Source organism: Sebastes umbrosus, chromosome 18 (genome assembly GCF_015220745.1).
Source record: "Sebastes umbrosus isolate fSebUmb1 chromosome 18, fSebUmb1.pri, whole genome shotgun sequence".
In the NCBI taxonomy this organism is placed as follows: Eukaryota; Metazoa; Chordata; class Actinopteri; order Perciformes; family Sebastidae; genus Sebastes; species Sebastes umbrosus.
The window spans coordinates 17,328,062-17,351,359 of NC_051286.1; the positions used below are offsets into that span (position 1 = coordinate 17,328,062).

Sequence of the window (23,298 nt, forward strand, 5' to 3'; positions counted from 1 at the left end):
CATGTGATTATCATAAAGTGGGCATGTCTGTAAAGGTGAGACTCGTGGGTACCCATAGAAACCATTTCATTCACATATCTTGAGGTCAGAGGTCAAAGGACCCCTTTGAAAATAGCAATGCCAGTTTTTCCTCGCGAACATTTGACGTAATTTTGGAGCGTTATTTAGCCTCTTACCGCTGGATTCCGTAGGTTTTCTAGTTTCATATGATGCCAGTATCTTCGAGTAGCTTTAATACTGAGCCCGCTGCAGCCTCCAAAAGATTGAATAGTGACCTAGCCCGACAGCGGGCCATCAGATTTTTAAGAGGTTATTCAAAAATCGATAGTGTTTTGGAGAATCGATTCAGTATCGCAGAACATAATATCGCGATACTCATGTGTATTGATATTGTCTTACACCCCTATAGTAGGCTATTACCAGAACTACCCTTATATATTTGTGTATTTCCCATAGTATGAATAATGTCCTTAAAGTGTTCAATATTATATGCCAAATAAAGTAAACTCCTGCAATAAATTGCCATGAGTAGAAGAGACATGTCTTCCCTTAATGTCAAGGCTACTACGCAGTAAATAATGTGCAATTTTCATCTCATGCTCTCTTTGTTTTGTCTCTCTTGCTCTGCCAGTCTCAAGCTCACTCTTCTTCCTCTCTCAGTATCACTCCTCTCCTCTCTGTCCCTCTCCTCTTTCCTACACACCTCCCACACAAGCAAGCACGCTTTATGTGTTTCTGCATGTTTGCCTCTTGCATACATACACCAGGTTTCCTTAAAACAGGCTGCAGACAAGACCATGAATAACCCCGCATGTTTGACATCTTTGTGCTGCGATGGGGGGGTGGGGGGGGAAATCCAGACTTTCACAAGCAACTATAAACCCCTCAGTGAGCTGCAACCTCCAGCGGGAGCTTGTGTCTCTTTCTTTGCCTGGATTAAGCAAAAAACAATGACCGGAAATATGCAAAGAGCAATACAAACACTATTCAAATCCGTCAGCCAAATTCATTTAAACAAATCGTTTGGAATCTGTGTCACCTGAGAGAGCTGGGACATTAGCTTAGGGAGGGGTCATTCGATTAAACACGCAAGGAAACTGCATCCATCATGCATAACCTGGAGTCTCATAAATCATAACAAGAATATTAAATGTTTTCTGTTGCCACTGCCTCTTATAATGAAAGCAAACATGTAAATGTAGCGTGATTAATAATGATTAGAAGGACCGCATTTCCAAAATATGTATGGAAACATGCAGATAACGTATTGATTGCATGGTGATGAGTATTCAAATGCTTGCATGGTCAGGCTTGCACACTCATTTGGAAGACACAGCTTAGTTTTAAAGCTCATTATATGATTCATGATAGTTCAACTGATAAGAAGTGAACCACAAACCCTAGAAGAAAATATTTTTTGCAGTGTGAAGTCCTAAAATAAGGGACATTTTGGGACACATTGTTTAAGAAACATTGGTAAAAATCAGTTATACAATCCTTTGTTAAATCGTGTTTCAAAGCAGAAGTGAAGTGGCCCCGTGAACTCATCCTGGCTACAAATAAAAACACATCCGCCCACCCACCTACACACACACACACACACACACACATACCCAAACAGGCCTCAGCCTCCTCTTTGAACAGCGTCCAAATGCAGGCAAAGCCTAAGTGTGTGTGACTGGCAAATTCTCTTGCTTTCCCTTTTTTCTATCACCCGTTCTCTCTCTCTCTCATACACACACCCTCACATTACCCGCACACTAAAAACACCCCTATATACACACACACACACACACAGGTCGGGGCACAGAGCTAGCTTTGTTAACCGTGAATGTCAACCATCACTCAGGCAGAGAGCTCCGGCCAATTTGACACAGGAGCACCCAGCAACATGCTCAGGCACATTCAAACACACCAACACACACATTTCGAGGCACGGTTGTTAACAGAGACAAACGGATCTGGCGAGATTAGTTGCAAAATCACCCAGTTCTGCACTCGTTAGGTTTTGAGTTTGAATAAATGACCTTTTGTCAAAGTCTGTCAAAGATTATTTTAAATTATTAAAAATATCAAAGGTTCTTACCAAGAAAATTACAGGACTTTTTTTTTTGCAAACGTGAATACTTCTATGATGGAAAAAATGTCTGTATTCCCATACAGATGAACTTACTATCAAAACAATGTAGCAGCTGAAAACTACGTATGATCTAATGCAATAAATTGATGCAATTAGGGCTTAGCGATATGGCTGAACTCTTCTATCATGATATAGGTAATAATTTAATATCTCGATAACAATATATATCACGATATAGCACGTTTTCTGATAAATAGTATATATGAAATAACCACATGGTAAAGCCTATTTTTGTATACTCATGTGTGAATTAAATACTTCTAACATACTAATCTCAATTTAAGAACTTGAATGCAAAATGGACATAACAGTTCTAAGTGAAATTATAGAGAAAAAATAAATAAATATAGGCCTAGCCTATATTGCAATAGAAACAATATAGAGAAATATATACGATAGACATTTTATATCGTTTTGAATGATATATATCATCATATTGCCCAGCCCTAGTATTGACTGAGATCATCTTTGTAAGTAAACTATTAATTAAACAGTGTTATTTGAGAACCAATACAGTATCACAAAACATAATATCACGATACTCAATGTTTTCTTACACCCCCTACTAATTAGTACTGTGGCAAAATGTTATGCTAATCTACTACAATCCAATTTATGTAGGAGATGTGGAGATATTTCACAGGATAGGTAAAACGTTTGACCTGTTGGTGGCGCTACAGGAAAAGTCAGGGGATTATTAAAGTCAGTAGGCTTCATCCTATGGGGGCCGTGAATATCTGTAGACAATTTCATGGCAATCCATTTGATAGTTGTTGAGATATTTCAGTCTTGACCAAAGTGGTGGACAGACCGATATTTGACATTGTGGCTAAGAACATTTTGGTATATTCCTGTAAAACGACACTTTAAAATTCTCAGATATCCTTTGACATTCCCAGATAAACAATTTCTCTGACTTTTCCTGTGTGAATATTTTGGAAATCCCGGCAAATGCAGTTTCCAAAGGTCACCGCCGTTCAAAACTACAAAAGGTCAACTGAATTGCGAGCAGCTTGTAGCACACACACACACACACACCAGCAGACACGCTCTCACTTGGCCCTACTTACTGCTTTCTGTTGAGACGTGAGGACTGCAGGGTTGAGAAGCTGCTCTCCTTTCTCTGTATCGCTGGAAATATCCTCCTCCGACTCTTCCCAAGACGAGGAGAAACCGGCCGAGGAGGCAGAGGAGGACGACAGCTTCCTGAGGGAGCGGTTGGAGGAGTTTGGCCCAGGGACGGGGCTCGAACTGGGGCTAGGGGTGCAGCCTAGTCCCTGGTCTGAGCCGGGGCCTTCAGAGGTCAGAGGCTGGCCTTCCAAACCGTGGTCAGTTATTATGACTGCAGGGATGGAGGGAGGGATGGAGGGAGAGTGGTTGGAGGTGTGATCGGTGTCCATCAAACAAGGAGAGCTCTCACTGTTTTGTACCCGAGGAAAAGCATCTGTCTCTGGGTTAACCTCCAACCTGTTTGCGTCTGTCTGGAGCAGACACAACCGGTCCTCTCTCTCATCTCTCACTTCTCTCTCTGTCCGTTCTCTTTCGTCTCCCAACATTTGTTTGTTTTCTACCTCCCCTTCATCTTTTTTCTCTCTGTCTGTTGTCGCATTTGAGTTCAATGTCTCAACGACAAACGGTCTGTCTAAACACGGAGTTTGCATTGTTGTTTCTGAATGGCTGCCATTTTGACCAATCAGTGTCTTGTTCTCTGTGTTTGTTTTAAAAGCACTGTTGTCCTTCTCATCATCTTTCCTTCCTCCTCCTCTCATTTCTCCTTCCATTGTTTCTTCCTCCCTTTCTCTTCCATTTTGGACAACAGAGGGAATTTTACTCTCTTGCGGGTGGGTCATTGGGCATTCAAGGGCTGTGTTTCGTTGGCCGGGATGGGAAGGGCTTTGGCAAGGCGATCGTCTTGGAGACCGAGGGCTGCGCTGGAGCTCAGTGTTCAACACTTGGGCACGGATTCCCGAAATGTGGGCCTCGAAAATGCCCACTTTTCCCCTGACCTGGAAAACACAGAGAAAATAAGAGGGTCTAAATGCAGCTGGTTTCCTCGGTGTAACTGTAGACAAGTTTTACTTTGATGCATTGTTTTCATATTTAGGTTAAGTGCTTATCATTTCACAGGTGTGGACCTTTACTGATGTGAGAAAGATAAACTGACATGACAAAAAACTATCATCACAACCTCCTACTGATATTAAAAAAAAATGGAAAAGACATGAGCCTCTAGAGTTTTCCAATATTTGGCATTAAACTGACTGGACTGAAAAATGGAAAAAATGTTGGCAAGCTACAAATTCAATGTGTGACTGTCTGCAGTCTGCAGAGCACAAATGTGGGTTGACATTCAACTAAATACAAAGAAGAGAAAGAGTTCAGATATGAAACTAAACAGATAACGCAGTAGTGTAATGCACTACACTGTATATTCATCATCAAATTAAAGTAGTCTGTATTGATACTAAATAGGGTTGGGAAATATGACAATATGTATAGTCAAACCTATATAAAAAAGTCTATCGAATATATTTTTCTATATCGTTTCTATCGCAATAAGGGCCTATATTTATTTCTTTTATCTCTATAAATTCACTTAAAACTGTTCAGTGGAAAAGTATTTAGTATTCAATTCATACAGGAGTATACAAAAATAGGCTTTACCATGTGGTTATTTCATATAAACTATATATTTTTTTAATTACCGGAAAACATGCTACATCGTGATATACTGTATATTGTTATCGAGATATGAAACTACCTATGTCGGATAGAAGTTTTTGGCCATATGGCCCAGCCCTAATACTAAACCTGATAATCACATTTTGGTTCAAGACAAAATAAAAGTCAACTAAAGTCCCACGGATTTCCAAACTGGAGAGATTATAATCTGAGTTTAGGAATGATGGATGATGACGGTAGTAAAAGATAACCGGAAATGAATTAGAGTAAGTGTGAAACAGTATGAAACATTCTTTAAAATATCGAAATAAAAGCCCTTTCTCAGAACTGGAAGTCCAATTTTCCAGCCTTCCTATCTTAAAAACATAAAAGAGAAAGATGAATACTGTATGAGCATCGGTCCAAACACTCTTTTCCTATTGTTCTGCTCAGATTTCACAACTTGAATAACATTTTGGGATCAAGCAGGGTGAGAGAAATTCTTACTGGCATTGTTCTGACTTGCCCTACACATTTCTAGGAATTTGCATTCCTAGATAAAGACAGAGAGGGGTAAAACAGAGACACGAATAAATACAATAAAATCACCTCGACGTTCTGCAGCTCTCTGTGTATCTGCAGCAGCTGTGCCTGGCGTCTCCTCTCTTCTCGCCTCTCTCCTCCTCCCGTCTCTCCTCCTCTCTCCTCCTGGCCTTCTCCTTCCCCTCTCTCCTCACCGCCGGGCGAGCTCAGTCGGCGGACCCGCTGGCCCACATTGACTCCGAGGAGCTCCGGGCTTCGCGGGGAGGGGGAGCGAGCGCGAGGGGTGGGGCTAGGGGAGAGCGAGGATGAAGAGGGGAAGACGAAGGTTCCACCCAGGGCTCGAGGGCTCGTCTAGGGAGCAGACACACAACACGGGATTAGAGGCACTCCAAAAATGACTCACTCACATTAATTGATGTTGATATACCGGTTGAGAGGAAATTATCTGCAGTTATTTGGCATAACACTGCAAAAACTACTAATAAAAGTTATTTTTTTGCATTTATTTTCCAGTTATTTCAGTATTTCCTTTAAAGCTGCAGTCTGTAACTTTGAGCAAATATGATTAAAAAATGATAAAATTATAAAACGGTCACTATATCTTGACAGTAGTGCATGAGACAGATAATCTGTGGGAAAAAAATCCTGTTCCTCTGTGTCCTCCTGTGCTCCAAATGGCATTTGCAAGATTTCACAGCGCCAAAGGAAAACAACCAATCAGAGCCGAGGAGTCTCTACAGCAGCTGTCAATCACTGGTCGGTTGCTTTGGTTCAGATGCGGTGAAACATTGCAAATGCCTTTAGAAGCGCTAGGAGGAAGCAGAGGAATATGATTTTTTTCACAGATTATCTGTCTCATGCACTACTGTCAGGATATAGTGGCCGTTTTATAAAAATAACATTTTATCATATTTGCTCAAAGTTACCGACTGCAGCTTTAAAGCACGATTATGTAATTGTAGGCACAAGAGGAAATTATAGCATCGCGGTAAAAACGCATTGAAACAGTAGCAGAGGTACAAAAGAGTTGTATTGTCAGTGAACTGACTTAGTAATATAAGTTATACAACAATATCTATCTAAAGTGTGCTAACGTTAGCTAACATTAGTCATCATAAGCTACTGGTCATACCAGACCAAGTATGGTAGTAGCAGCAAAACCTCTGAGTGTACTGAACTGAGCAAGGGTGCATTTAATTATTAGTTTGACTTGTCATTGGTAAGAGAATATATGTGCTATTTCTTCTTTCAAAAGTTATATAATCTTGCTTTAAAGCAGAAGTCGATAACTTGATGATAAAAAAGTTATTTTTATAAAACGGTCACTATATTCTGACAGTAGTGCATGAGACAGATAATCAGGAAAAAAAGATGCAAGATTCGATCGTGCCCGAAAGAAAAACATCCAATCAGAACCGAGCAGTCTCTACAGCAGCTGTCAATCACAGCTCGCGAAACTCACAAACTCCAATCAAACGGTCAAACTAGGCAGCGCTGATCAAATATGAATCAATATTCTGTTACTGTAATGCCTATTTCTCATCTCAAATGTTTTCAGGAACATCTTGTAGTGTACTGTTTAGCTGTAAATTGAGAAAGTTTGCTCCGGCTGGTGGGCGGTGCTTGGTTTTGGCTCGACTCCTTTCAGCATGGCACAAATGTCACAAATTTTTCTAATTTTACAGCTAAACAGTAAACTAAATAACAGGTTGTTTTGGTTCGGGCGAGGTTCAAATGCCTTTAGGAGCACTAGAAGGACACAGAGGAACATGATTTTTTAAATAGATTATCTGTCTCATGCACTACTGTCAGGATATAGTGACCGTTTTATAAAAATACCTTTTTTTAATCATATTTGCTCCTGTATCCTCCTGTATCGTCCTGTAACTTACTTTAGGTTGATATTGCTTATTATGTAGAACATTAATTATATGTGTGTTGCCTTTTAATTTACACCAAGATGGATCTTTTTGTTCTACAAAGAACTCAATCGCTGTTGTGTTGACATGGAAAACTGAATAGATTTGCATTTTTCTGTTATTTTGGTGTTTCAGTGGAGACAATGTAAATAGGAAAGCACATAAATAGTGTTTTCAGATTCAGCTCTCTCAGGTTGGATGTGGCACTGAATTACCTTAGGGCTGGTTGGGCTGTAGAGACCTCCACCCGGCGTTCCCCCACCCAGTAACTGACAGTAGGTGCTCCGATCTGGAACCGGCAGCACAGGACGACTGACTGGGCTGGTTCTAGTGGTACTAGAGGAGCCTGGCTGGGTGTGAAACTGGTTACTGCTGCGGAGAGGAGAGGAGAGGGTTGGAATGTGTGTATCCAGCTATAACTATCATAGTATTATAAGTGTTACATATTGTTGCCTCTTCACAGAAAAAACCCACCCAGAAACATCATACTGTGGCAGGTTATAAGTATTAAAAACTTAATTAATGTTAGTTTCACATAATAAAACAACATGTCTAAGCATTAGGACTGGGAAGTAATTCACTTATGTTACCTAACCATGTGTAAACTGATTAAATCTGTAATGTATGAAAAATAACAAGTAATCGTACCAGTCCGGTCTAACAGGTTCTCAGCTGCAACAAACCATACTGAACAAACATGTTTTAAGTATGCATTCTTGACAGCTCTCCAAGAAAACGGTGTAGTCTTAAAACAATAAAAGCCACAAATGTGTCATACACTGACCTGTTCATGACTCCAAGGCCGTTAAGGTTCAGGGCAGAGGCTGCCATCCCCGCGGCCAGGCCAGGGGCTTTGGGTGCTGGGTACACATCTGACAATCTCCCCTGAAGCTTCAGTGTTTCCTCTGTATTCAGTCAGCAGCGACGGCTCCACGCTGACAGAAAAAGCTGCACCCGCCACTGAGAGAAAAGAAAAGAAGTTCATTTTACAAATGAGAAACCCTAAATAAAAGAGCTTTTTTTCAAAAGGGACAGACAGTGGAAATTCAATTTTCCATTCTCTAACTGCGTCATGGACAAAGAGGATTATTCATGTAGTCCCGATGTTAACTCAAAATAAAAGATATCATTGTTCCTGCTTGGATTAAAACTAAGAGATTTATATTGGAGGAAAATTGGGAAAGGACATGTTTCAAATATTTTGCTTTTCCTCCTGTTAATGTTTCATAGAAACTGAGATGTTTTATAATGCTTATTTGAATCAAACAGCTGTTTGATTATAATGTTAGTACAATCCTCCTCTCAAACTAAACTAATCAGCCAGTAAATCTACACCAGAATGTCCTTAAAAACCTCGTAAGAGTTTCACATATTTAACTGTATAAGCCTTTCCGTGCTCTTGTTTCACAGCTGGACCCAACTTGTTCTAAAAAAGGAGCAGCAACACGACGGCCAAAGTTCAGCCTGCCCAAAACTGTGACAATATTTTTGCTCCGCTCGATCCTGCAAGCACCGCACTGTTTGTTTGAAATTAGCTTCTTATAAAGGTGACATTCTTTCAGGGGAGAAAACGAGGGAGGCGCATGGAAAAGGGCAGATATAGAGAAACATGCAGAGAGGGAGAATGAGAAAGGGCAGGAGGTAGAGAGAGAGAGAGGCAAACACAGCCCGGCAGAATCAAACAGAGAAAGGAGAAGGAAAACTAGAGAGTGGGGAAAAACAAGGAGAAAGGGCAACAGTTCAGCCGAGGAATCTCCTTGACGTAGATAAAGATGTGTGGAGACACCCAGAGTCACTGAATGAGCACTTCTCTTTTTGCTGCAAAATACACAGCACGTTCACTATTGCATGTTTTTGATCTTGTTCAGTTGATTGATCAACACTGTTTAAGGAAATAGTAAGTAATCATCATGCCTTAAACCTGCAGAAGCAGGAAGTTGTTGGCATCATTGGGCAAAAATTCCCTAATAACCTTTCAGCGTATTGTAATTCAAGTGTTCTGAGAGAAAACTAGACTTCTGTACTTCCTCATGGTTCTGTTTTCAGGCTTTAAACGATCTAGCCTGTGACGGGAGACTTTGGCCAATCACAGGTCATTTCAGAATGAGAGAGAGTTCCTATTGGCTGTTCATTCAACGGAGGCAGCTGTCAATCACTTGCGAACTCGAAGCAAACGGTCAAACTAGGCAGCGCTGAGCAAATATGAATCAATATTCTGTTACTGTAATGCCTATTTCTCCCTTCAAATGTTTTCAGAAACATCTTGTAGTGTACTGTTTGGCTGTAAAATTAGAAAGTTTGTTCCAGCTGGTGGGCGGTGCTTGGTATTGTCCCAACCTTTCTCATTTTACAGCTAAACAGTACACTACAAGACGTTTCTGAAAACATTTGAGGTGAGAAATAGGCATTACAGTAACAGAATATTGATTCACTTTTCATATTCATTTCATTTCCTCCAGTCTGTGAAATCTCGCAGATGCCGTTAGGAGCACAGGAGGACACAGAGGCACATGATTTTTTTCCAGATTACCTGTCTCATGCACTACTGTCATGATATAGTGACTGTTTTATAAAAATAACTTTTTTAATAATATTTGCTCCAATTCTACCTACTGCTGCTTTAAGAGACTCATTTATTTGCTAAGTTCTTACATTCAAATATTATTATTTTGAAAATGAGGTTTTTCCATGCTTGTAACGAGACAGAATCGAAAACATCGGAATGTATCTTAGGATCATTTGATTTAACATAAACTAGTTAAGTTTGTTGAAATTTCAAGAAAAATCAAGTGCTGCGCTTTCTATTTTAGCTACGCAACAGTTTGAGGGCCAGCACTCCTGTAGGAAACAGGCCTTGAGGTACCAAAAGCGGGGATTTTTGGCTCCTGAACCAAGATGGTTGGCAGGTGAGCTACTCTAAAATCTGCTATTTACATTGTGAATTGGACACACTTGGGCTCCACTCACGATACAGTCAAATACAGTCGTCAATCATCATTTTAATGCTTCATGTGGTTAAGTTTCCACTTGTAGTATTGCGTCCTGCACAAAACAGGTAGTGACAACTGAAATAAACTATGCAAATAAGCTTGACTGTTGACAACTGGTGTTTGATGCACGCCGGTCAAATGGTGCAACACTTGCAGAAACGTCCAATTTCCCAATGGCGGGTTTGCATATTGTGTTTCAATTTAGACAAAAGCTTAAAAATACCAACTGTAGACTGTAATGGCGTCCTTGTATATCATTCAGACAGATGAGTGATGACGCAGAATAGTTGGCTGACTTACAGTCTGCTTTGTATAACACGTGAGATAAGCACAAGTCATTACTAAGCTGGTGTCTGGACTACAGGCAAATCATTTTTTTATATTATGAAACTTCAAAGCCAAGAGATCATTTTATACAGGAATTGATGAGATATTAGAGAGAATTTTTTCCTTTCATACTTCAGTAAATATTTCAGTAAACTGGCAGCGAAATGGGATGTGTGCGTGTTGCACAGAATCGTATTGTATATTTGTTCACATCACGTTATGTAATCACTTTCTGTCTTGCAGAATTTGCCAGCAAACCTAAACTGAAGCTCCAATGTCTAGAAAGCAAAATGCTGTTTTTTTCAGTCCAGTTCTGGGGCTCATTCAAGCACACCGGTATTCTTGTCATGTGCCGAGCTGCCAAAACTGCCTTGGGATGTGTTTTGATTCCAGATAAGTTAAGACATCGGGTCATGAACCACTGGGTAAACATGGGGTTTCCTTGTTGGGGAGTGACGCAGTTAGAGAGAGGCAGGAAACAATCTTAAATGGCTCGTCTCTCGGATGGTTTGCTAACCACCAGCTCAGCTTTTTTTCACACTGTATAATCACTTCTATCTGCTCATTGCATCAGCTAAGTTTAAATGAAAACAGCACAATTCAGGCCTAGAGTAGATAAAGAGGGAGGAAAGGGACCAAGAGAGAAAAAGAGAGGAGAGTGAGGAGGGAAAGAGAGGAGGGTGAGGAGGGAAAGAGAGGTGTTTACAGGCTATTTTGGTTTAGTTGTCTATTCTGAATCTTTCATGCAGAAGTAGCGGATTTACTTTCAGTGCTCGGTTGCTGTAATGAAGCAGCGCTGGGCACCGGGAACCATTTTCACACTGCATGCTGAACATGGTTAGCTGCATCCCAAAAGCTTTTTTTTTGTTTTTTCTCTTTGCTAAACTAAAGGACAGCTCAGGCTCCATTCCTCTGAATTCTGTGCTTACCAAAAGGTCAGATTCCCCCACAGGGATCATGAAAGTTTCATCGGATATTGAAAGTATGAAAAGGGCTGACTCTTAGCTGTGGTCGATCTCACATTTAAAGTTGCTTCACAAGGAAAAAAGGCCTTAACAGAGGACATCCACTGAACCAGATTATAAACAAATGAAGTATATATCTTGGGAGAAAACATTCAGCAAAAAAGGAAAGCCATTGATTATACAATGTCTCCTCTCGTTCCCACTCTGAGACCCACTTGTCTCCACCTCCCTTGCAGATAATATTGTCGAAAAAGGTGCACGTGTCAGCAGAAAAAATATCCATTTGTCCTACATAATTCTGAAATCTTGCATGTGCTACCCTGTCACATTTTCAACAACTACTGGTTGTGATGTTATGATGATATAACGGCACATATAGTACCTCCGAATGCTGTGTGTGTGTTTCAGCGCAGCCTAATGTCAGATTGAGTGGGACCGCATGAAGATACAAACTGTCCACTCGCCTACACAAGTGGGCAATAAACCTCTATGTACAGTACGCTAAACTCGGCTGAGAAGAACTTTTAAAGATGCTGACTGTTCTTTTAAATTTTGCATAAGCAGATGGCAGAGTAGGGCAATGTGACGACATAATACAGCGATGATACACATTTGTCCACCGTCAGATATTTTGCCGTTCTGTTTATACTATTTAAATCCATTTTATATCTCTGGGTGTACTAGGGTCATTGTGGGAAATGTAGATTTGCCACTCCTATTTCTAATCTAACTAATTAAACTTTATTATATGACAATCAATATTGCGGTTTTAAATTACTATACAACACAATAGACCCACTCCCAGCAGATGGGATAGTCAAAGTACTTACAGCTTAATGGTTTCCAGAGGGGAAAAATACCTCAAGATGGTCTTGAGGGGGACCTAAACAAAATTAGACATAACTATAGCATCAACAAATAGTCGATTAATCGATAAGTTGATCAACAGAAAATGTATCAGCAACTCTTTTGATAGGCTAACAGATTATTCATTGATGTAATTTCTTAAGCAAAAAATTGACGTTTCCATTAGGGGTGTAAATCACAAGTTTCATCACGATACGATATTATATTGAAGCTGTGGACAACGATATCACAAAGTCTGCCACGATACGATTTTGAGTCGATTCAATTCAGGGGCCTGCGATCGATATGAGACGATATCATATGTACATTTAACACAATCAGTTACATTTATATCACTTCACAAAAAGCAACTAAAATAAGATTTGACAATTTTTATTACTGGGCTCTTCCAGGCATTTAAATGAAAAATATCTTTTTGATAAAAAAAAAAGAATAAATATAAAGTGGGAATTTCAAAATAATGATTGTTTTAAAGATGACGACATACATCGATGATATTGGATCTTCGATCATTGAATCGATATATCGATCCAGATCGATGTGTCGTTACACCCCTAGTTTCCATTTCTCCAATATGAGAATTTGCTGTTTTTTTTCTTATATTAATGTAAACTGAATATCTTTTGTACAAAATAAAGTGAGATTTGGAAAAATGTGACGACCATTTTTTTATTATCTGACATTTATTTAATGGAGAAAATAATCTCAGACTAACAAATAATGAAGATAATCATTAGTAAGCAACCCTATACATAATCTCTAATATAATGCAGTTTAATTATCTAATCATATACAATGCAAGTGCTGGGTTTCCTACTATAGCTGGTCCCATTTTGGATCTGGTTATCAAACTGGTAAAATGAGTCGTCTCCCGGCTCCAAGCTGTATTTTAATGAGCAAACATTGATGCACAAAACATTCAGGTAAGCAAATTTGTACAAAACCTGGAAAAACTTGAGTTTCAGTTATTTGGATAAATAAATATTTGAGTTACAGTTCTTCAGCATAAACAGGTTTTTATAACAAACAGTTGTTGAAAGCTAAACATAAATGAATTTGATAGTAAAAGTGATCTGGCTTTGTGACAAGTGGATTCAGATGCATTAAAATATTGTCCAAATCCAACCTTATCCAAGTATTATTATGGCTTAAAGTGAGTATAGAATATTATATAGTGCTGTATATCATTGGAAAGCAGCTGTTATTTAAAAAGAGCATCTGTAATGTAAGTCTCAAGAGGATTAAATACTTCTACTAATACTACAGATATATTTTGGATTAAAAATGTTACTAAAACTGTTTTAAAACTACTCAAATAGTTTCCCCACTTACAGAAGGAATGACAACTTCCACTGTTACCTCTCCATCTACACTAGAGGTGGTGGGAATATATTAAAGTGTAATAAACAGTAATAAGTTAAATGATGAAGTGGATTCAATTCTGGATTCAGATGCATTAAAATATTGTCCAAATCCAACCTTATCCAAGTATAATTATGGCTGAAAATGAGTATACAGTATTACATAGTGCTGTATGTCATTGGAAAGCAGCTGTTATTTAAAAAAGAGCATCTGTAATGTAAGTCTCAAGAGGACTAAATACTTCTACCAGTACTACAGATATATATTTTTGATTAAAAATTAGGATAAAACTGTATTTTTTTTTATTAAAAATGAGGATAAAACTGTATTTTTTTTATTAAAAATTAGGATAAAACTGTATTTATTTTTATTAAAAATGAGGATAAAACTGTATTTATTTTATTAAAAATTAGGATAAAACTGTATTTATTTTTATTAAAAATGAGGATAAAACTGTATTTTTTTTATTAAAAATTAGGATAAAACTGTATTTATTTTTATTAAAAATGAGGATAAAACTGTATTTATTTTTATTAAAAATGAGGATAAAACTGTATTTTTTTTTATTAAAAATGAGGATAAAACTGTTTTAAAACTACTCAAATAGTTAATAAAAGGTATGCCAACTTTCCCTGTTCCCTCTCCATCTACACCAGAGGTGGTGGTGGCATATTAAAGTGTAATAAACAGTAATAACCTCCTCAGATGGAGGTCCTGATCATGACAGCAGCAGTGTATGTTATCTTACCTCAGCGCTGCTCAGCTCTCTCTCTCTCTCTCCGGGACACTTGTATTAGTCTTCTTGGTGATATTACAACCAGATACCAGCAGCTATAAACCGAGGATGACTCTTCTCAGTCTGGTGTCTGACTACTGGGGAACATGCACAGATACGGCTCCTTTCTGCACCAAAAACAACTGGTTTTATCTCCTCTTCTTGTGTTGTGTTTTTGGTTTTCTTCCATTCGACGCAGCCGCCGGTTCTTCTTCACCTTTTCACCAGAAAGTCCTCCTCCACACAAGAAGAAGAAGAAGAAGAAGAAGTCTTTCTCTCCTGCTGATGGTGTTTTCTCCTCTCTGGTTATTTTAGGAAAAAACTTCAAAGCGTTTCGTACCGAGCAGTGCAATCCTCTCTCAGTTTGCTCCTCTCAGGAAACATGTAGAGTAGTTTAGTTGTTGTGTGTCATGTGTGCTGCTCGACTCCTCTGAAGCTCGTAGTAAAGCAGCGCTGTTTGTCTGAGAGTTTGAAGCCGGAAGCGACCAGACAGCCTCTCTCTCTCTCTCTCTCTCTCTCTCTCTCTCTGTGTGTGTGTGTGTGTGTGTGTGTAAAAGTGAAATACTAGCTTGGCTACTTTCATTGCACATTAAAACAGTGATACACATTCTTCAGACTGCATCTTTTACTTATAATTAGTAGTAATAATAGCATGATAGGCTTTTATTCTGAAATAAATAGGTCATTCTGCATAATGAGCAGCCTACTTTTACTTTTTGGTTATTTTAAGTAGCCTATATTTTGATGCTGATATAGGCTATAATAATATCAATAAAATGCAGTTCTTAAAGGAGCAGTGTATAATATTTTGGGGGATCTATAGCGAGGCGGAGTCCCTCCCCTTCACCACCATGGGACTTTATTTTGGAAAAAATATGAACTGTAGTCAACAGCGAGAGACAAATATTTTTTTGTTCCAGTTTGAATTTGACACCTCTCTGCAGTAAATACCTGCTTAAAGGGACTCTTTGTAAGAATCAGAAATGCTTGTGAACAGCGACACCTGCACCTACATTCACTAGATATTCTCAGAGCTAACTAAACTAACTCTTCTGCAGTGTGTAGTGTGTGCGCATGAACGTGAGGTGGAGTGAGCTGTGAGTGAAGGCAAGCAGGCAGAGGAGCAGAGTACAGCAGAGACTACGGCCCTGGAGACCAAAGCTACGGTCTCCCCCGCGTCCTCCGACCGCGTCCAACACCGTTTTGCGAACGGGCTTCACTAGATATAACTTTGCGGTTTTGGTGCTTCCATGTAGTTTGTGTTGGAGTCATGTCTGAACAGCGTAGCAATACCCGAACGTGCATGGGACACTAACCTGGATTGATGTATACGTGTAAGAAGTTACAAACAGTCCCTTTAATAAGCCCTTGGCGTCACTTTTTGGTCGCAGTAAACACGTGCTTAAGGCTACATGCAGTGAGAAGAATTGGAGCAAATCTGATTAAAAAAAGGTTTTTTTTATAAAACGATCAATATATACTGACAGTAGTGCATGAGACAGGTAATCTGAAAAAATCGCGTGCCTCTGGTGTCCTCCGGTGCTCCTAATGGCATCTGCAAGATTTCACAGACCGGAGGAAAACAACCAATCAGAGCTGAGAACTAGGCAGCGCTGATCAAATATGAATCAATATTCTGTTACGTTAATGCCTATTTCTCGCCTCAAATGTTTTCAGAAACATCTTGTAGTGTACTGTTTAGCTGTAAAATGAGAAAGTTTGTGACGCGGGAGCCATGTTGAGATCAGTTCAGGAAAGACCAAGCACCGCCCACCAGCCAGAGCACAGCCAATAGGAACGCTCTCTCTGAGATGACCTGTGATTGGCCAAAGTCTCCCGTCACCGGTTAGATTTTTTAAAGCCTGAAAACAGAGCCATGATGAGGTGTAGAAGTCTAGTTTTCTCTCAGAACACTTGAATTACAATATGCTGAAAGGTTATTATAGAATTATTGACCAATGACGCCCAAAAATGTTTGCTTACTGAAGCTTTAATGTTGTCAAGTAAACAAAAACACTTGCTTATGTTCAGGTAGTAAAACCACTATAGGTTTACGAAAAAACAACATGGTTGGGCTTAAAATTACTGCGCTTTTACAGTCAAAATGACAGTGAACCACAGGCACCCTTTAGTGTAAGTGTCTAACGCCAACAGCAGTGACAAAGTCGGTATTTGACACCCTGGGAATGAGAACAGGCTGGTGGTGTAGTACAGGGTATAGGCAGATATACGGAGCAATGCATCATTGCGTATAACCACTTCCAAATCTAAAGAGTGGCTAATGTTAATTTTAAGTAATCAAATCAAGGCTGGAATGCAAAGGCCTCAGGTTCACTGTGTGGCAAATAATACAAGTGTTAAAGTGAATAATACAAACTTGAAAGGAAAAGTTACACACCCACACAGGTGTTCTCAATTACTCTGGCTAATTAGACGTCCAGTCAGGTTGAAGTTGGGTGGAGTTATGCTGGGAGTTACATTACGTCACAAAAGTCTATGAAACAATAACGGTGATAACAGCGTAAATTGTCCCGCCTTTCGAGGTGACAATAAATCTAACAGGAGCGTTACAGAGCTGTCAATCAAGGTTTAAGTCTGTACAATCCACACCATAGAAATAAAGTAAAACAGACATTGAACTGTTTGCTGTATAGTCATGGTCGTGCTTTAGTACTCGTCGCCTTTGTTGGTTGGTTTGGTGAGGTTTAAGCATGAGGAGTGAGATTGGTAAGGGTTAGGGTAAGAATATCATGGCAAGCCAATCAGAGGCAGAGTAGGGCGGGTCATGCGTTCGCTATAGTAGGAAAAAATATCTGAATATCTGAATAATTCATGTCTTGCTGAAGGGCCCTTTGTTAAAATTCTGTTTAAATACTTTCAATATCTCAATTGATGTTATTATTACATTGTGCATATTGAATAAATTAATGTATTTAATCAACAATTGCTCCCTTTTTGCCCCATGGGGCCTGATAATGAAAGAAAAATACAAACAACTGATTAAAGAAAATATATGATAGGGTGAGATCAAATTTAACAAATTAAAATTCAAAAGGAGAGGGCAGATTTTGAAGGAGCTCAGTACAGTGTCATGGTTTCGTCTGCTGTTTTTCCCTCAGGTTTTCCCTATTGTATCTGTTAAATCAATAGATACTTGCATTACAAATTTTTTTGGTGACAAGTTATCTTCCAAACCAGAAAATGTAAGCAAAAAATAACTCACTTTCATAACTCAAGTACAAATCAGATGGTGAATGACGTTGAATTTATGTTTCTGTGTGTGTTTGTGTCCATGAATGAATATACTCATTGTTTGTATGCCAGTATAGAGTACGGCTGGAAATTGTTTGGGGAGGCCACATAAAAGGACTTTGGCCTCAAAGAGGTCCTCAGATAACTCATGAGTGCGAGTTATGGCTTTGTCCAGACAGTTTTTATCAGGGGTGGAGAAATGTTGACCACAGGTGTGGATGTAGTCCTCTGAGTCAAGGAAGGACACACCTCTTCAACATTGTGTACTGTAGATAAGGATGATGATGAAGGATGATGTTGATGAAGTATCCTAAGTATTGGGAAATCATACAGCAATCTCCCTGGGGTACTACAGTAGATATTAAAACCCCCAGAATCAAGACTCACATCCTGGTTATGGAAGTTGTAACAATGGATGAGCTTGTAACCATGGATACTGGAGGTAGAGGATGAGATTCTTTCCAGTGTTTCCACTTGAGACAGGAAACACTCATGTCAAGTTTGTCTGAAACATGTGGGGGCCGAGTCTGGAAAAATCTGGAGAGCTCCTACTCGACCTCTGAGATGAATTGTAGTAAAACGGATATAAAACTGAAACTACTGCTGGAAATAACCTCCAGTGGAAATAAACAGCGTTGCACAAGTTTCTTAATCGAGTTCATCAAAGTATAGATTGCAATTATAGGCATTGGTGTTGCAGAATATAAGCAAAGCAATCATAGTGAAAGTGAAATCAAACTGAAAGCTATGGAAACTTGAAATTGAAACTAATGACATTGAAATAAAGTTATAGAAATAGTAATTTAAAGATGCCAGTTTAAATGGGATATAAGGGACATCACATACTGGTGTACGTCAGTGGTGTTATTACATTACATTACAGAGTCAAAGAAGCATCAACCCTTTATGAAGTAATAATCAGTAGTGAATCACTGTAATTTATGACATCATCTAACTATTTTACATCAACAACATTATTGTTGTAAGATTTAATTCCATCCCATTTTAAGTCAGTAACAGAGACATCTTATGACATATGTCGGGGTGTCAGCTGCAGTATTTAACTGGAGTGAGATGTGTTTCCCTTCAGCTCTCTTGGTATGAAATACACAAAATTCCTCACATTTTTCTGGGAAGGCTTCAGTTTGGCTGTGTGACTTTGTTTAGATCATGAACGAATGAAAAAAACAAACAAGACCCGACCAGTGGTGCACTACTTGAGGAAAATGAGGCTCTTCTCACAGACAAATGAATTCAAATGTTTATTCTTAAATAGAGATAATCTGCTTTCTTCCCGACAAATTTCACTATGTTTTCAAGATTATCACACTTGGCCCAAATGCAGTGAAACTGAAGCACAGTTTTTTTCCCCCCTTTTTCTGTCATGGATTCAGATGAGAGTCTGTAGATGTAAAGAGGAGCTGCTGTCCTCTAGTGGTCTCTCAGTATTATAGATAACATACTGTCAATGAGGCAGCACCACCACTCTTCTTTACCACTGCACAGGGCTTTTAGAAAATGTAGTTAAAAAGTTATATGAGGAAACAGAAAGAAATCATTCAAAAAAAATAAAAAAATCAACATTATAAAATTAAACATATAAGATATATAGTAGTATGAGTAGGGGTTACACAAATATTCAGCATCAAATAACATTCACCCACCTTATAAATAACCCGTCTCGAATGAATCTTGTCAGCTTATTTGATTGAAGACAGCGTCCAGTGAAGTTTACCGATCATTTAATGCAAACCTGTCTGCAGTGCTGGAAATTAATTGAATACATTTACTCAAGTGCTGTACTTAATTACAATTTCGAGCAACTTTACTTGAGTATTTTTTAATTTTCCGCTCCTTTACACAGTGGCAAATATTGTGCTTTTCACTCTACTACATGCATATTCAGATTAATAATACAAAACATAATCAACAAATAAATGTATTGTTATGGGTTAAAAGAAGATCAGACTTTACTATAATATTATTCTGAATTGGGCAATGCTGCATACTGCTTTTACTTTTGGTACTTTAAGTAAAGTTTGATGCTAGTAGCCTACTTTTGTACTTTTCTTTAAAGGTACAGTGTGTAGGATTTGGCAGCATCTAGTGGTGTGGTTGCAGATTGCAACCAACTAAGTACCCCTCCGCTCACTCCTCCCTTTCCAAGACTGCGGTAACGTGAGCCGCAGAGTGCAAAATCATGGTAACGCCATAGTCTAACACTACCTAAGAATCAACGGAAGTCAGACAGCGGCTGGTGGTACCACGGTGTTGCACTCTGCGGCTCACGTTATCGCAGTTTCACAAGCGTGTTGGTGAACTAAGGGTGGCCTTGAGGTAACTTAAAAACGTGTAAGGCTGTCTCTAGAGCCAGTATTTGGTTTGTCTGTTGTGGGCTACTGTATAAACATGGCAGCGCAATATGGCGGACTCCGTGAAGAGGACCCGTTCCCTATGTAGATATGAAGGGCTCATTCTAAGCTAATGAAAACACAACGATTCTTAGTTTCAGGTGATTATACACTAATGAAAACATAATTATTAATATTATGTTCTATTTCTGCTAATAGATCCCCTGAAATGTTACACACTGTTCCTTTAAGTAAATGATTTTAACTTGTAACAGAGTATTTCTACTCTGTGGTATTTGTACTGAAGCAGAAGATCTGAGTACTTTTTCCACCACTGCCTGTCTGTTGTGGTGCATTCAGGTACTTACTAGATAGAGAAACCCCTCCTGCTTTAGACAGATTGTGGTTTGCTACATTTTAGTTGGTGCTTATAATTATAATACATATATTATTTATGTGTAATGTTATGGTGCATAGTTTGTGGGTGTGATGCTCGACAGTCGCCATACTCACACATGCGATCATGCAAAACAAACACAAACGTTTGTGTATTTTTCTGTTTAAGCTTTCTTAAGTCAAGACACACCTATGACTGTTAAATCCATCACACATGTACAAACACACACACGCACACACACACACACACACACACACACACACACACACACACTTAATAAAAGTACACACAGAGCTGAAACCTTCTATTAAATGGATATTGTAGCACAGGTGTAGTGATGGTTGAAGAACAAGTTTCAGAGTAACATTTTATTAAACTGTCCCATTAACTGTACCAGTGATAAGGTAGAGGTGCCACCCATGGGTGCACCCTGCAAAAAGCTCTCTCTCTCTATATATATATATATTTCTTGCCCTACTCTTCTCTCTATATACTGTGCTCTTTATCTTACTGAACATCAGGTTGTTTCTCTTTAATAAGTTCTCTCTCCCTCTCTTCCTTGGCTGACACCTGATCTGGAGTTTAGAGTTACAACACACACAAAGGCATGCAGGAGGAAGAGAGAGAGAGAGAGAGAGAGAGAGAGGGAGGGAGTCTGTGGTTGACAATACATAAAACAAACAGGTGTGAATTGATAGAGAAGTATTTGTTCAGTGTCTTGGTATTTGTGCGACACACACGTGAAGATAGGGCGAGCGAGAGAAGTGGAGCCGTACGAGGACATGCTCGATCCAGTCAAGCAACTTGTTCCAGCTGATTATTAATTGGTTGTCAGGTAAATTACAGTTTGATTTGTGTGTTGTGCTGGTATGTTCTTAGCGGTTAAGGGTTAAAAGTGCATGTCTTCAGGCTGGGTGTGTAGCCTACATTTGTGCATGTGTATCTATGAATACTGTAGTGCAATATGATATTTTCATAATATAAAAATGTGTTCATAGTAGCACAGACATTGGCTTTGTCCATGAGATTATACGAAATACCACTTATTTTGCAGTTGTCTGGTGGTGTCTGAAGTAATATAACAGATAACAATATATAAGTATGTATTGCTTCTGCATATTATGGTTTATATGTGTATCATTTGTGCAGAGTAAAAATAAGCTATTGGAAGCCACACCTTGACTATTAATAGTAAAGTAGGAGATTTACTTGATAAACCAATTCAAATTTTAAAAATAGGCTTCACTCAAGGTAAGTGGCTAGTGGGCAGTGAAGATGTGGTACCGTTTATGTACAGCAGAGTTGTCTAATTGCACTTAAATGAGATCAGCTGATTTCCTATGGAGGTATGTGGAATGTTCTGGTGGCGTGTTCACTTCAATAATGACGTTTGTAAATTAGCAGCATACCACCGGGGCTGAATGATAGTCTAATCCTTCAGCTGATGGTTCACAAACGCTTTAAGAATGAGGAAAATGCATGTAATGTCTGGTATCCTAACTGTAGAGAAACGTAGCCTTATAATCTTTGATTATTTGACCACAATTAGGACTGGGCCTTATGGAAAAAATCAAATATCATGATATTTTTTTTATCAAATACCTCAATATCGATATTGTGATGATATTGTAGAGTTCACAGACTGAAGGAAAACAACCAATCAGAGCCGAGCTGGAGCCTTGCCGTCTCTGAGCAGCTGTCAATCACTCACAAACTCCGATCAAACGGTCAAACAAGGCAGCGCTGATCAAATATGAATCAATATTCTGTTACGTTAATGCCTATATCTCGCCTCAAATGTTTTCAGAAACATCTTGTAGTGTACTGTTTAGCTGTAAAATGTGAAAGTTTGTGACCCGGGAGCCATGTTGAGATCAGTTCAGAAAATACCAAGCACCGCCCTCCAGCCAGAGCACAGCCAATAGGAACGCTCTCTCTGAAATGACCTGTGATTGGCCAAAGTCTTCCGTCATAGGCTAGATTTTTTAAAGCCTGAAATCAGAGACATGAGGAAGTGCAGAAGTCCAGTTTTCTCTCACAGTTCTTGAATTACAATATGCTTAAAGGTTATTATGGGATTTTTGCCCAATGATGCCAAAAAATCTTTGCCTACTGAAGCTTTAACCATTGGTCCGTTTACAAAATATTATCGACCTAAAACATAACAAAAATAGTTCTAATCATACATGAAGGTTGCATGCAGGTTTAAGCCACTTAATTTAATCATGCATTCAATTCTTTTGTACCTACTGAATGGATAGTTTCTTAAAGCAGGGCACAGGATTGAATGATTTTGCTGTTCACCGGTCAGCAGGAATGACTGAGCAATATCTAAATGTTCTATCTGGGCACCGACTTGGCAGATAGTTGGTCCAGTGGGCAACGTTTTGCTGTCCAGATGGCTGTGTCAGGGTAATTCCCCTCAGAAGGGCTCGCCACTAATCCTCCAGAGAATCTGCGCTGGCTTGATCTCATGCATGCATGATGAGAAACTGCACAGCTAGCCTACTGTACTGTAGCTCCCTCACTGTAGGACACTTTCTGATAGAGCCGAGCCTGTTAATGCTTATCGACACTAGAGCAATCTGTTGGTTTACGGACGAGGAGGACACTGCGAGGGTAGTCTTTCAGCTCCACACTGTGAGACCAGGCGTTCAGCATAAGGCTACTGTTATGTGTGCTGAGAGGTTTCTGTAGGGCAAAACAGGAGGTGGAGATCTTACATCAGGTCAGGCTGATTAAGTGAAGA

General features: G+C 39.2%; 1 protein-coding gene across 4 annotated transcripts in view; it reads right to left on the reverse strand.

The window, feature by feature from the left end:
- The window catches only part of itpkb (inositol-trisphosphate 3-kinase B), a 47,460-nt gene that overhangs the window by 20,146 nt on the left and 4,016 nt on the right, over positions 1-23,298 (reverse strand). Inside the window, exons 1-5 of one of the 4 annotated variants that reach the window (XM_037751145.1) lie at positions 14,523-15,153; positions 8,048-8,198; positions 7,479-7,635; positions 5,411-5,695; positions 3,211-4,146 (exon numbers count right to left, since the gene is read on the reverse strand). In XM_037751145.1, coding sequence (XP_037607073.1) covers positions 3,211-4,146; positions 5,411-5,695; positions 7,479-7,635; positions 8,048-8,094 — 1,425 coding nt within the window. In that variant the 5' untranslated portion in view covers positions 8,095-8,198; positions 14,523-15,153. Of the gene's footprint in view, positions 1-3,210; positions 4,147-5,410; positions 5,696-7,478; positions 7,636-8,047; positions 8,224-14,522; positions 15,154-23,298 lie in introns of those variants that run through there. The other 3 variants (XM_037751146.1, XM_037751142.1, XM_037751144.1) reach the window with 3 other exon arrangements.